The sequence below is a fragment of the Rhea pennata genome, chromosome 2 (genome assembly GCF_028389875.1).
Source record: "Rhea pennata isolate bPtePen1 chromosome 2, bPtePen1.pri, whole genome shotgun sequence".
Classification (NCBI taxonomy): domain Eukaryota; kingdom Metazoa; phylum Chordata; class Aves; order Rheiformes; family Rheidae; genus Rhea; species Rhea pennata.
The window spans coordinates 49,000,270-49,013,803 of NC_084664.1; the positions used below are offsets into that span (position 1 = coordinate 49,000,270).

The window sequence follows — 13,534 nt, forward strand, 5'->3', positions numbered from 1 at the left end:
AGTAGGCAGAGTATTGGCTGTGTAGTTGTACTGGGAGCTCTGGGTGCAGAATCTGTCCCTGGAAAGCCAAGGGCACTAACTTGGCAAAATAAAATTGAATGGGAGTGTGCAGGAGAGTTGAAGTAAGTGTGAGTCAGATGAGGAACATCTAGTCTGTTTTTATTTTTGCAAAACCTCTTCAAAGACAAAACTCTTGTGTGAACTGGGTTTTTCTTAGCTTAATTTAAAGGAAATAGGGAACAAATGAGAGAGACAGACAGTTCTCTTTCTTCATAACCAGTGACCTTACCCTTGGGCAAACCATGAATTTGCTCTGTAGAACAAAGCTACAAAAAGTGAAATTGTATGAAACACCCTTAGTAGACCTAAAGGTTGACTGCCACCAACAGAGGTCCCTCTTCCTGCCTCCTTCCCCCCTCCTTTATAATCATATGCTTCCTGCCTGCTTCCCCCTTTTCTGCACAAGCCCTAGAGCTTGCCCATGCCAGGCTGCTCTGTGATCCTCTAGTATTCACTCACCCAGTGTCTTTCTCCTGCAAAATAAAAAGTGGCTCACCCTCTGCTGAGTTAGTGAGACGGATTGACCAAAGGTTTCTCACTGAGAGTCAGTGATGGTATGGTGCAAGTGGGATGGAAAAAGGAAAGAGAGGGGAGTAGTGCCTTCCCAGATGTGGTAGCAAAATCTTGTGTATCTGATATAGACTTGATTATGATGGGAGTTACTCTCATTATGCACAACCAGAACGATAACCAGATTTCCCTTAGCAAAGTTTTGAAAAACCTAAGATCCTACAAGTTAAGGAAGACTCCCCACCCACACACACTGTGTATTTACAATTTTTAAGGAGTCCCTTTGTACTTGTTGTTGATCTTTGGTACTGGCTCTGTCGTTGCCATGTTTTGACTGCAAATCACAATGACCTTCCTTCAGTTAGGTTAGGTGTAGATTCAGACTGTGTGCAGAACCACACACAAGGTGGTTATGGAGGAGTGTTTCTCTTTTCTGGGACTAGTGGGACAGCTGAAGATCTTAGTGTACCTTTCTTTAGAACTGTTTCCCGTCATCCTTAGAGAAATCATTTCTTTCCTCCCTCCTCCCTTTGTTCCCCTGCTGACACGTAGAGTACTACAGTGTTGTCTTTTCCTGTAGGAGCCTTTCCATGTGTATGTCAAACACGACTAGTCAAATTAGTTTGTCTTTTTTTGATGCAATGTTATATGCATAGCATAAATCATTAACTAGAACATTGGTTAACTTATAGGTAAAAAATTACGTAAAGTACTTAGCAGTATAGCTGTGCATAGGTGTGGGAGTGTGGATGAAGTATTACGTATCTAACCTTTTAGTATCTCTTTATGTCTCTTTAAAGCATTAATAATGAAGTTAATTAGGCTTTTATAAAATCTGTCACACATAAGGTTGTTCTAAAAATGAAATTTTTGTGATGAAAATCTGTGTATGTATTTTTAGATTTTTTTTTAAATGTAATTGTTAGTGAATTATCAGATAGTGCCACTTTGTTTCATGATCTACCTTTCAGTTAAGTTTTCTTTTCAGTTGACTGAGTTGCATGTAAATCTTAATATGCAAAGCTGCTTCTTTTCAAAAAGCAAGCTATTATCAGCTTCTTTCTGGTGTTCTAACATAGCACTGATGGAACATAAATAATAGGCTTGTTTTTGTTCCTTTAAAAGTCAGTGGAAGCTGGATTATTTCCATGTTGAATCACTATTTTGTTTACTTGATCAAGACCTCTCCTTTTAAGACCACAATTGATGTGCATGAGTATTCAGTTGTACTTTTTTTTTTTGCTTGCCTCTATCAGTCTAGAATGCTTAATGTTTTCTGTCTAGAAATCGAAGTGTGTATAATAAGTTACCTGTTTTTTGTGTCTTAGTTCTAGCTTAATTTTTTCACTGGGAAATATATATTCCAGATTTTTTGAGGAAAGGGAATGTTTGTTTTTAACTAGTGAGTCTTGTTGGCTGTTTTTTTTTGTTTGTATATGTTTTTTAAAAACAAGATTTGAAAGAATGCAGAGGTAACACAAAAGCCCAGATGGGGACATGAGGTAGTGGAAGAATGAACATACTTGAGTATTAATACACTTAATTGAACTTACTGTCAGTAGCAGCGCAACTGCAACCAATCATCATTGGTGTACCCTCACCAGCGATAGGTAATGCTCTCTGGAGTTGTGTATGAATGCATGTTCTTTAACAACTATATTTCTGGTCATGGGTTACTTATATACAAAACTGGAAGCACTGAAGTTTTTTGGAAATACTAATTGTTTGGTTAAGAAATGGCCCAGGAAAGAACGTGGTGCAGCAGGCCAGTACTTGAGGCTGACTTGTGATGTGGTTGATTGGCAGCAGGTCTTTTGGGACTGAGGATGTTGTTGGAGCCACAGTGCCTGGAGTAGTTGCTCCCAGTGGTGGCTTCTTTCTTTCCTTGCTTTTTCACTAGCTCCTGTGTTTGCATGGCTGCATTGTGGGCTGCACTGGGGAATCTAACCTAACTGAAAAATAATTCCAGTAAGGTGGAGCAAGCCAGAAGGGCTTATTTTGCTGCTTGCTCTGTCAGTGATGTGCAGTGCTCTGCCTGGGCACAGAAGCATTTGCTGTCATGTGGTGAAGGGCACCATGAATGAGCACGAACGGGCGGCAGGGCAGATATGGGGTGGGAACACAGAGACTGCCAAAGCTAATGTCTATAGTACTGCCATCAACTGTGGACATGGAGGAAATAAGTTCTTCAGCTAGAAGATTGCCCTCCTCATTTTCATTCTGTCTTGTGTTCATTGTCTTGCACAAATCCTTGTAGTCTAACAGGAATTTCTAGACGGAAGTCAGGACTTGCTTTATGAAATAAGGGAAAAGTTTTTTCCCTTGCCTGGTAGCAGGTATCTGCTGTAGAAGTTGTGTTCTGACTTGTTAATGACTTAAATGAATTCCTCTTATCTGTAGTACTGGAAGAGGAAAAGCAAGTTAAGAGGAGAAAAACTACATTCTGGCTTCTTGAAATATATAGCAGCAATATTCAGGCAAAAGACAGGGCTTAGTTTATTGAAATGGCCTTTATCACGCTGCTTGCTTGGTTTTTAATTTTTTACATACATACATACACTCACTTTTTTGTAATAAAAACTTGGGAATTCACATTTACTAAGACCAGAGTCTTAGGAAATTCCTGAACAGATTTGCGTTTAGTTTGTGATAGAAATAGTTCATATTAGAAAAAGCATGAGGAGCCATTCTTTACAAGAAAAGTCAGACACTTGTGGCTTTTATATACGTTGACTGCTACAGTTATGAAGTAAAAGTTAACTTCCCGCAGGAGCACACCAAAGAGATAGTTGACAACAGTAAACAGTGGCCTGTTTACTGGGCCAGTAAACCAGGATGGTGTATTTGCAAATTGGTGTAGGTCATAGATGAATAATTCTTATCCTTCTTTCATCACAGTTTCTCCTTATTGATATTATTATTATTATTTACAGTTTTATTCTTCACTCTTGGGCCACATTTTCTTATTCTTGTGCTCTTTACTATTTAAGGTGGCCTGCCTTGAAATGATTCTAAATAAATTTTATGGCTCTTTGTTTATATCTATGGGAACAAGCTGCTGCCATTGCCTGACAAGCAATGTGTGTGTATTCCTGGAGATCACTGTCAAGCTCTGTGCTGCATTTTGTCATGTTAGGAAGACTTCTATATATTCTCGATGCTATGTTTCCCCTACGTGTTGGCAGATAAACTGGCTCTATTGTATATGGGCTTGTTAGTGACTTGAATTATAGCTCTATCTATAAATAATGCTGAAAGGTGAGAGCAAGTGGGGAAAACATAATTTGCTTCTTGAAACTGCTTATAGCAAAACATGGCTTTCTTCAGTTTCTGGGAAGTGATATAGACAGAAGCAATCTGAGAAAAGTAAACACATGTAGAGTTGTGTTCATTCATGTTCTGACTGGTGCGATGTAGTTTGTAATACTGAGTTATTGCTCAGGCTGTTATTTGGGAATCTAGCTATTGGTTACTGCTTTCACAGTTTGTTAAAATGAGCTAAATTCATCATTGCTTTTCTTGCTACCTCTGCTGCAAGGCCTTCGCACTGTGTACCAGGCAGCGCTTGCACTCTGCCTTTGGAGACTTTCAGGCTGCTGTCCCCACTGAGGAACTCTTAGAAAGGTTCAGCTTCAGCAAAGTATGTGCCTGGCTCGAGGATACAGGAAAATGAAGACAGAATGCCAATTTTGATCTAACTGGGCTTTTCTTGGGTAACTCTCTATCCTCTCCCCTCACTTTTATTAAGTTTCTGTTATCATGTTCTTATTTGTTATCATTGTCCTTCCTAACTGATGAAGGACAAAGGGAAACTTAGTATCAGCCAACTGTGGGTGCTGTTGTTTGTCTGGGGGCTCATGACAGAGGGGTACAAGTGACTCAGAAGAGGTATTGGGAGACTATTGCTGATAGAGCAGACCCGAAGTCAACAACCTAAGCTGCTGCTGGCAAATATTTGGCTGTTTAGCCAGATGTGAACTTTGCATGGTGAAGAATTTCACCCAGGTCAAACACATTGCATGGACCAGCTGTAGGACTATATTAATGCAAAGGCCACATCAGCCAAAAAGCCTGATGTTGCCTGGTGTTCTTAGCAGATTAGTTCCTGTCTAAGCCCCTTGCTGTTAGGACCCATTGCAATTCTGCACCTGTGACCTATGCCCAGAACTTGCCAATTCTTGGCTGTTTGGATATATTGTATTTTAGGTGTATGTGGCACAGACTTTAGTATGTGGCTTGTCAAGTCAGGAAGTGTGACTACCACAAGTCTGAATTTGTCAACCTTTGTCTCGCTGGAGGTAAAATTAAAGATGTTGTTTTAACAAAGCAATTTCAGCAGTTCCTGGAGCGTTAGCTGTTTCAACAAGGCTGTTCTGCTATCATTATCAAACCTTAGTTCTGGAACAGAGAGCATATCAACTGTGACATTGGTTGATTTGCTAGCACAATTTGGAGCCAAACCATTCCTAATTCCCTTAAGTCAGCTGGTGGCATTTGATAGTGTCTCAGCAGGATTCAGCCAACAGAGCCTGGTCTTGTCCCTCTAGTTGCAGGCTTCTCTCCTCTAATGTGACAGAGGTATGGCAGTACAGATTCATTTTGTTCAACATCTGCTTATTGCCACTAGGAAGCTAAGATATAGATTGTGCTGCAATTAGTTTACTATTGATTGCTGACTTAGAAAATCAGAGCAGTCTTGTGTCTTTATTAGTTGGTGACAGAGGCAAGACTTACCTGATTGCAACTAAACCTGGCCAGTGTAGACAGTACTAGTGGAAACCACCTGGAAAACCGTATGGAAGTGCCAGTTGAAGAGACATCCCATGATCTATACATGTGCATTTCATTTATATTAGCAAGATCTTGTCTGCTTCTGAATGCCCAAGCAGCCACAACTGTAGGACAACATTTTTTTTTTCTCTAACCTTTCTCATCAGAGAGGAGGAAAAAGTCTTGCTTGTGTCCGTCCCACTGGACACTTCTATAGTTGCCTCCCCATGGCAGCTCAGGAGTTCCATGAGACAGCCTGCTTGAAGCTGTGCCTTGTGATTGTTTGGCAAACAAAGTAAGCACAATCGCTTGCTGTCAGAGAGGTCTTATTTTGAGAGACACCAGCACTTACAGGTCTTCACTGGCTGTTCTACATCTTTAGGTGGAATTGAGATATTAGCGTACGAAGACAGGCAAACTGCAGTCAGTGAAAATGGATGATCTGGAGTTCCTAAGAAGTGAGAGACAAAAAGCTGTTGGCAAGATGTTTGGCATGGGAGAGACCACTGGTTTTGAAATGCACTCTTCCACATTTGTTAACCAGAGCCAAGACTGGTGAACTGCACAGACGGGCTCCAAGATGCTGTCCTCTTGTTGCCTTATACTGAGGTAGGAATAAAGAGTGTAATCAAACACCTCCGTGATCAAAGGAGGCTCCTGCAGTGACTTGCGTAGGATTTGTGTTCCTCATACCAATCTGACGTTTTCTCATCAGGTGGCACAAACCTGTGTTTCTTATGTTGTATGCAAGTTGGCAGCCAGCTTACAAATAGAAATTGATGAGCTACCTCTTCCTACTTCTACAGAAGCAGCAAAACTTCATATATGTAAGATGAATGCCAGAGTCCATATTCTCCCTTCTATAATTGTAGCTAAGTTCACCAAGTCCCAAAGTGTATTTTTCCCCACTTCTCGTGGAAAAAGTGACTTTTTGAAATCTGTCTTTTACATGTAAATTACATGGGTATCTTACCTAGAAGCTTTTCAGAAGGTTAGTTAAAGAAGAAAAACTTAAGTAGTTCCTCAAATTTAAATAAAGTTATTTCTGAACTGAATGGACTCTATTCTTGTAAAGGCTTATGAATGTTACTTAACTTTTGAGTGAGTAGATTTGTTGGCCTTGGGCACTGAAGGCCATTCTTCAGTGAACTGTGCGGGGACGGCTTGTAACATCACTCTTGCTGGTCACCCTTTTCCATCTTGAACAGATGACACTAGGATATGTGACACCTCATTCGTTTGCCATCATTCTGGCTATTGGTGGTGATTACAGGACTGTACTGTGGTGGCTGAGGAACAGATGTTCCTTCTAAGCCCCTGTCTCCTGAGATGGGGATGGTCACCATGGCATAATAGTCATTGGCAGCATCTGTCTGTCAGCAGCCTTTGCAGATTTTAAACTTAAATTTCCTGAATGATTCTCTGAAAACAATTGGTTCACAAAATGTGAACCTCATATCTTGAGCAGTATGGTAATGGAAGACAGGTCCAAGCAAAAAAAGAAAAAAGTCATTGAGCAATGAAAAAAGAATAGTTGGTTTGCATTTTAAAAATAAACCAAAAATCTCCTTGCTATAAAAAGTCTAACAGGATTTCAGCAGCTTACAGGAAGGAGGATGTGCTGTAATTCATGGAAGGGTTATTGCAGCTTTCCAGTAATTGTGCTAGTGATCTCCATTTACTGCTTACAGCACTGATTAGTATGTGAAAAGAAAGTAAACAGTGTATGGGTTCCTGACTAACTTTGTTAATAGCTTGAAGAACGTAAAAGTAATTACATTGATGGATGTCACAGATGAAATTTGGGGGAGTGGCTAATTCTTAGGCAATAGTATATTATAGATAAACTGAAGAATTAAAATCAGCAAAGATTAAAATCACTCAAAAAAAGGCAGGCGTCAAATGGTTCAAGTCAGCAAAGTAGGGAGACCTACACTCCTTAATATGCAATAACCTGATGTTGGCAAAACTAAGTCAATGTACAGTGAATTCTGTTGAAGATGTTGGGGGAATGAATGAATGATTGGGTATAACTGTTAGTGCTTCTCTTAGCTGGGCCATTAGGACACTCATCTGGGATAAGGGAGCTGGGACCTGTGATCTCCATCATGTAGGAGACAGCCTTGAGGTTTCCTCACCAGGCTGAAGGCATTTAAGGTAGATTGCTCTGAACTTTTCCTGTTGGTGCTGTCCTGTTCAGGGACAGGAATTTGTGTGACTTGAGACAGAAATCATGTAGTTTATAGCAATGTCGCTGGATTACTGAGCTGTATGCCCTGCCTCCCTCTGTCTTGCAGGGACATTTGCAGTAAATGTCGAGGCTCTTTCCCTACACATAAAGAGCATACCTGCCTGAGAACATCTCTGGAGCTTGTGAGAGCCTGCAGGAGGCAGTAAGCTTTCCAGGACAGTTTACCGAGATGCATCTTTCTTTCCCACACTAGGGAATATGCACATTAAGGCTTTGTGGGAGCTAGGCCCCTGCTGCGTTGTTTAGGTGATGGTTAAAGCACTTCATCTCCCAGCTTCTAGCCCTAATGCTGTATGTCATGCAGAAATTGCCTCTGTGCTGTCCCTGTGTTGATGTGTAAGGTGCTGGGATTAGGGTGTTCTCCAGAGAGGTGAGACATGAGGATTCAAATCCCCCTCAGGCAGAACAGGGATATGAATCTAGATACTTCATATCCGGAGTGAGCATTGCAACTACTTGTCTTCTGCTGTAGCCTGTCTCCTCCAGCTCCCTCGGGTTTCTGTGAATGGTATCTGAGTCAGCTCAGTCCAACTGTGTTTTATTAAAAAAATGCCTGAAGTGGAACAAACACTGATTAACCAGAACAAGAAAACTTAATACTTTCCTGCGTTATTTGGGGGGAAATTAGCATCTGGCATCTTTTTGTTGTCATTTTTGACTCGTTCTGCCTTCTGGTCTGGGAGTTGTTTGGGTTTTGTTTTGTTTGTTTTGTTTGTTTCTTTTTAATCCATTTGATGAAGTCCCATGAAACAATTACCATAGATCCCTATGCTGGAAATGGCTGCTATAAAATGCAGCCCTTTAGCCAATGCAGGTGGACAGTGGCTGGGGCTCTGTTCTCACTCCTGATTTGTTTAGCAAGGCACTAAACACAACCATAAAAATTGGTGTCCTGCCCAAATCCTTTCCTTGTCCAAATGTACATTCTCTCTCTCTGGGTGCCATCAGCTCCTCTACCTTTCAACTCTTTTATATTGCCTCTCCTTCTCATACATGGAAAAAAAATCCTGTATGCATATATTTAAATACTAGGAGATTAGTTTTAGTTGCCACAACAGTAGAACTTAGCCTAAACTCTGCAGAGTAATCACTTGTTTTATGCTGTGCAGTTTCTAAATCAAGTTGGAGAGTTCTCAGTGCAATAAAAGTGATGAAAGGTTTGGAAAGTTATCCTGTTGAAATGAGGATAGCCAAGGTGTGTTTGTATGGGGAGAAGCATTGCTGGATGATAAAGGGATGTTGTTGCAAGACAGTTGTTGTGAAGGTGCTGTCTTAAACCAGCATGAGCAGTAATGAACTTCAATTGCAGCAGGAAAAATGTAGCTTAAGATTAGGACAGTTGAATAAATAGTTAAGGAAGGTTGCAGAACTGTAATCATCTAGAGGGAAAAAAAATCAGTATGAGATGTCTACATTAGCCTGTGAACCACTTCCATCCAGGCCAGCTCATGACTGGAGAGGTCACCTCTGACATCTAGCCCAGCGATTTCATGGTTTTGTAGACAGAGAATAAATCCAGCTTCAGTAATGCTGCTTTTTGCTCATGTGAATATCCTGTTTGTCATCACTGTGCAGCATTAATGATGCACCCAAATTCCTCCTTTACAAGAAATCTGTATAGTTACTGGTAGTCCTAATAGAAAGGCATGCAGTGGGAAGCACAGACAAAGACAGATCAGTATGAGTCATGAAGAGACTGACTGGTTCTTATAAAAGCACTGCATTAAAGGTAATTTTAAGTAGTCTCTCTATAGTGTTGCATATGTATGTGTGGCTGTACTTTTTTTTCTTTTTAGTCATTTAGTTATTTAATGACTTTGAGATCCTTGGATGTACCTTTTTGTATGATTCTTTATTTTCGTACAGAAACTGAGATTTGATAGATCAGTGTAATTTAGCACATCTCTAGTGACTGACTATGCTGTTGGAACTATTGCACTGTGCTCTTATTTCTATGTCCAAAATGGTTGTCTGCAGAATTTTATTTAAGCAAGATGTTTATGCAGTAATGCAGCTTAATACCTGTTCTTGTGTATGTCTCTAGCAGATGGCTTTGAGTCTAGCTGGATATGTGATCTGCATCCTTATCTCCCAATATGAGTTTGGATACTGATCATTGGGCAGTCCCTGTTTTGCAGATGCAAGGTTGTGGCCCCATCCGTATCCAGACTGGAAACTGGTGCTGAGTTGACCCTATTCAAGCCAGTCTTGAATCTTGAAGCTTGAGGCTGGCCTCTTGCAAGCTTGAACCAGCACTATTTTATTTTGCCCTTATCTTTGCCTTTCCCTTTAAACATCCCTAAGTTGAGAGCTAGGCTAGTTTCTTCTGTGTGCGTATACCACTTCAGGAGTCTTGTCTTGTGTCATTGCCCAATGTAATCTTATTTGCATAAATGTTAAATGATACATGATCACAAAGTCTGAAAACAGCAACCACAACAAAACCGTCAATAGCGCCCACAAAAACAGGGAACTGAAGTCAGGTCTTCCAAGGATGACTTCCAACAGACTTCTCAGTAATACTTACAAACAGTAGATGGGTATGACAATTACAATATGCAATAAAGAAGCATCTTTGGTAGCTACTAATTATTGGTGTTAAACTATTAACAAGTCATATCTGGATGTCAAACGTCAGGAAAACTATGACGTTTTTGAGTACTGAGAGTATTAAAATAAAAGCCCACAGTGGTGTGGAGAACAACCCAGACTAGGCTAGAATTAGTTGTTTCAGTTTCTGTTCTGAAAACTGCATTGTCTTGAAGAACCGAGAGGAGCAGCTCTTACTGCTAGCTTTGCTTTGCTGTTTTCTTTTCCCATCCCTAGAAGTTACCCCTTTGACAGTTTGGTTTGTGTTTGGAACATCATCGCATTAGAGAGAGAAATGTCCTTGTGTTTTCTTGTGTGTACTCCTATAAGTTTGCTTTAATTGACATTGCAGAAGTAATTCATGGATCTTCCCCTTCTCTGGTATCCACACATCCCAGGATGAAAGCCATTGCAAAGAGGTTTGCAAGCATAACCTGTGTCCCAGTAAATCTAGTAGGCTTATTCTCCATTAACTATAGTGAGGCTTGAGTTGTGCCCAAGTGAGGAAATAATTTAGTGCTTTGTGTCTTTCTAGTATAGTCCTGTATTCCTCTAATTTCAGGGGCAGGAAAAAAGGGATTGAGTGAGGACTTCAATTGTGCTGTTGTCAGTAGTCCCTTGTAGCACTGACTCTTCCTGTCAGCTTCCCACAATGTCAGGCGGGTACGTGACTGTCGCAGCTGAAGTGTGAAGTGGTACGTGGGATGTTGGCCTTGTGTTGCGAAGGAATGATGTTGCAAGATGCTCCTTCAAAATCCTCTTGTTGGAAACATTTGACTGATGCACATCAGACTTTCTCCTAGGTCTTGGTTTTGGAAAGCAACGTAGTTTTCCTTCTCTGGAGAACGACATCTTCCTCTCTAGACATGCCCAATTGTGATTGGCAATGGTATATCTGGTGGCTGCCATGAAGCTGCTGAACAGGATGACCTGCATCCCTCATCACCTGGAAAGGGTCCTTAGTCCTCCTGTGCTAGTGGACTAAACCTGTTGTTTCAGCCATTGTGCCACAGGGCTGTGGTTTAGATTCAGAAGTACAAGCCTGCTTGTAGTTAAACTAACAACATATCAAAGCTGTCTTCTGCCTGAACTGTTCCATTTCCTTCCCTGTGGTAATTTTGAGCCTGTATTGTGTCCTTTTTTCCTGGGAAAAAACGTAACTCAGATTAAAAACTGTGTGAAAGTGTTTTTAAAGCAGAAATACAAGTGTTGCTGATGGTTATTTTTTATCAGTGCTAGCTGCCTGAAAAGGAAAGAGTCCCATGTAAGCTGTCAGGTCAGAGGACTGTCCTGTTACTTAAAAGGTATAAGGAAGTTACTAACTGACCGTATTTACTGATGGTATGGAAGGTGGGTAAACTATTCATTACAAGTACGTGTAGAAATTTGTCACAGTGTTTGCTGAATTTCCTTTAAAGCCTTTGATCTTGGAGGCAAATGAATAAGGCAGTTTCGGGGGCTTATTAAGTCTCTAGACTTCAAGATTGTATAGAAGAGCCTAGAAGTCTGGGAAAAACTTGACACCAACAAAGCTTAAGTGAAAATAACCAGGTATCTCTTAGACCACCCTTTCCTGCCCTGCTTTCCCCAGCAGTGAGGTTGTGATAACTCATCTTTGAAATCCTGGAGGTGGAGTCTTTTTGCTGGCAGCAAAGGATGACCTGTGCTGATCGATAGATCTTCAAAGTTTTTGCAAAACAGTGCAATGAAAGCTGGGCCCTGTGCAACTATGATATTGCTGTAAAAATCAGGAGACTTTAAATTTGAATTGGGGGACGGGAGAATGGGAACTTGAATAACTAATAATTTAAGCTTATTTCTGCATTTATGAGGGCTGAAGTTTTGAGGTGGGTGGGTTTTGCTGAGATGAGAAGTGGGGCTGTCATCTGCCACGAGAGGGCTCTGCTGATCAAGGCGTACTCTCAGCCTCGAAGCTGAACCTGTACCAAGTGATCCCTCCTAAAGCCTCTGGGTCTTGGGCAGCCTGCTCCTGGCTCTGACTCCAGCAGCAGCAGTGCCTGTCCCAGCTGGGCAGGAGTGGGCCAAATGCTTCGGCGCTTACAGGCTCGTGCCACGGTCCAGCAGAGCTCGAGGCACCCTGCAGCTAGGCGTTTGGCAGCTGCCTTGCTAGCATGCTGTGTAGCAGGGAGGATGGCTGCAGCAGCTCTCCCAGGGTTGCCACCTGGCTGGATCCTCTATGGTGGGTCTCTATTGGGGTTGGTGAGCAAGAGGATCCCCAACCTGGCATATGGGCAGAGCTGTGTCATGCAGCCCTCTCGGATTGGGCCTCTTTCAACAGAACTTGGGAGACCCTTATTCCTATATCTTCCTATATATTTTTTTCCTTAAACACTAAAATCCTGAGTGTTATAGACACTGTGACTGTGTCATCCATACAGAGGAACAAGAATGTTGGGAGGAATGGAGGAAGAGAGCAGTGAAAACAAATGGCAGAAAACTTACTGGCTGACCTGTCCTCAGATTTTCGTCTGAAGATACAGCTGCCTTCAATGCAAACTTTACTCAAGGCTGGGCTTGATCTTTACTCAGCATCAGACTGATGCAAATAACTTTTCTGCTGTTCTTGAATTTCCAGCTGGTATTATTTTGCATTTTATACCTTGTAGGTTTTAAGAAAACTGTCTAGTGTGGCCTATTTTTTTGATAAACCACTACCCATTCAGTATGACAAGGTTATTCTGTGGCTCCAGTACTTAGTATGAGAGTTGCTCCTGCTTCAGTAGTATTAGAGGATGGCTTGAAATGTGTGAAGGTTGCTCAGGCTTTCAGTGCCTCCACTGATGGCCTAAAGGCTAGGGTAAATCATGTCAGGGATGCAGAAGAGGGACCCAGGGGCAAAAAGTTCCTCCCAGGCCCCAGACACCACCTATGCTGCTGTGGAGATGTTGCTTGTATGTGTGCCTTCAGGGAATGAATTGTGAGAGATTTGGGGGTAGGAAGCTGTGACCACGTGTATCTTTATCCACCAGCCCACTCTTTCCCAAAGCTTTTTTGTGAAGAGGGATATTCCTTGCTAGTTTGTCTCTTGCTTTCTTTGAGGACTGGAAAGCTTCCTCTTAGAGCAAATTAAACTGTGTCGTAGCTAATGATGCATTAATAACCCAGAATAGTTTCAGCTCTTAAAACATGTCTGTTGATTTGTGCTCTTGATCTTTTCTGCTATCACTAGGGCACCGTGTCTGGTCTGATAATGGTTGAGGTTGACCTGTTAGCCCAGAGAGCCCGGCTGGACCTGACGGTGGCCTGTTACGGTAGCGTGCAGTTGTTCAGCTTTAACTGCTGAATACATTTCCTGAGTCAGAGCTTCATAGGTGCTTTCAGACATGAGGCAGG

The 13,534-nt window shown here is 41.6% G+C and overlaps 1 protein-coding gene across 1 annotated transcript in view; it reads left to right on the top strand.

The window, feature by feature from the left end:
* CDCP1 (CUB domain containing protein 1) overlaps positions 1-13,534 on the top strand; it is a 33,397-nt gene that overhangs the window by 2,673 nt on the left and 17,190 nt on the right. The window contains exon 2 of the mRNA XM_062568482.1: positions 13,371-13,452. Within this exon, the coding sequence (XP_062424466.1) occupies positions 13,371-13,452 (82 nt within the window). The remainder of the gene's footprint in view (positions 1-13,370; positions 13,453-13,534) is intronic.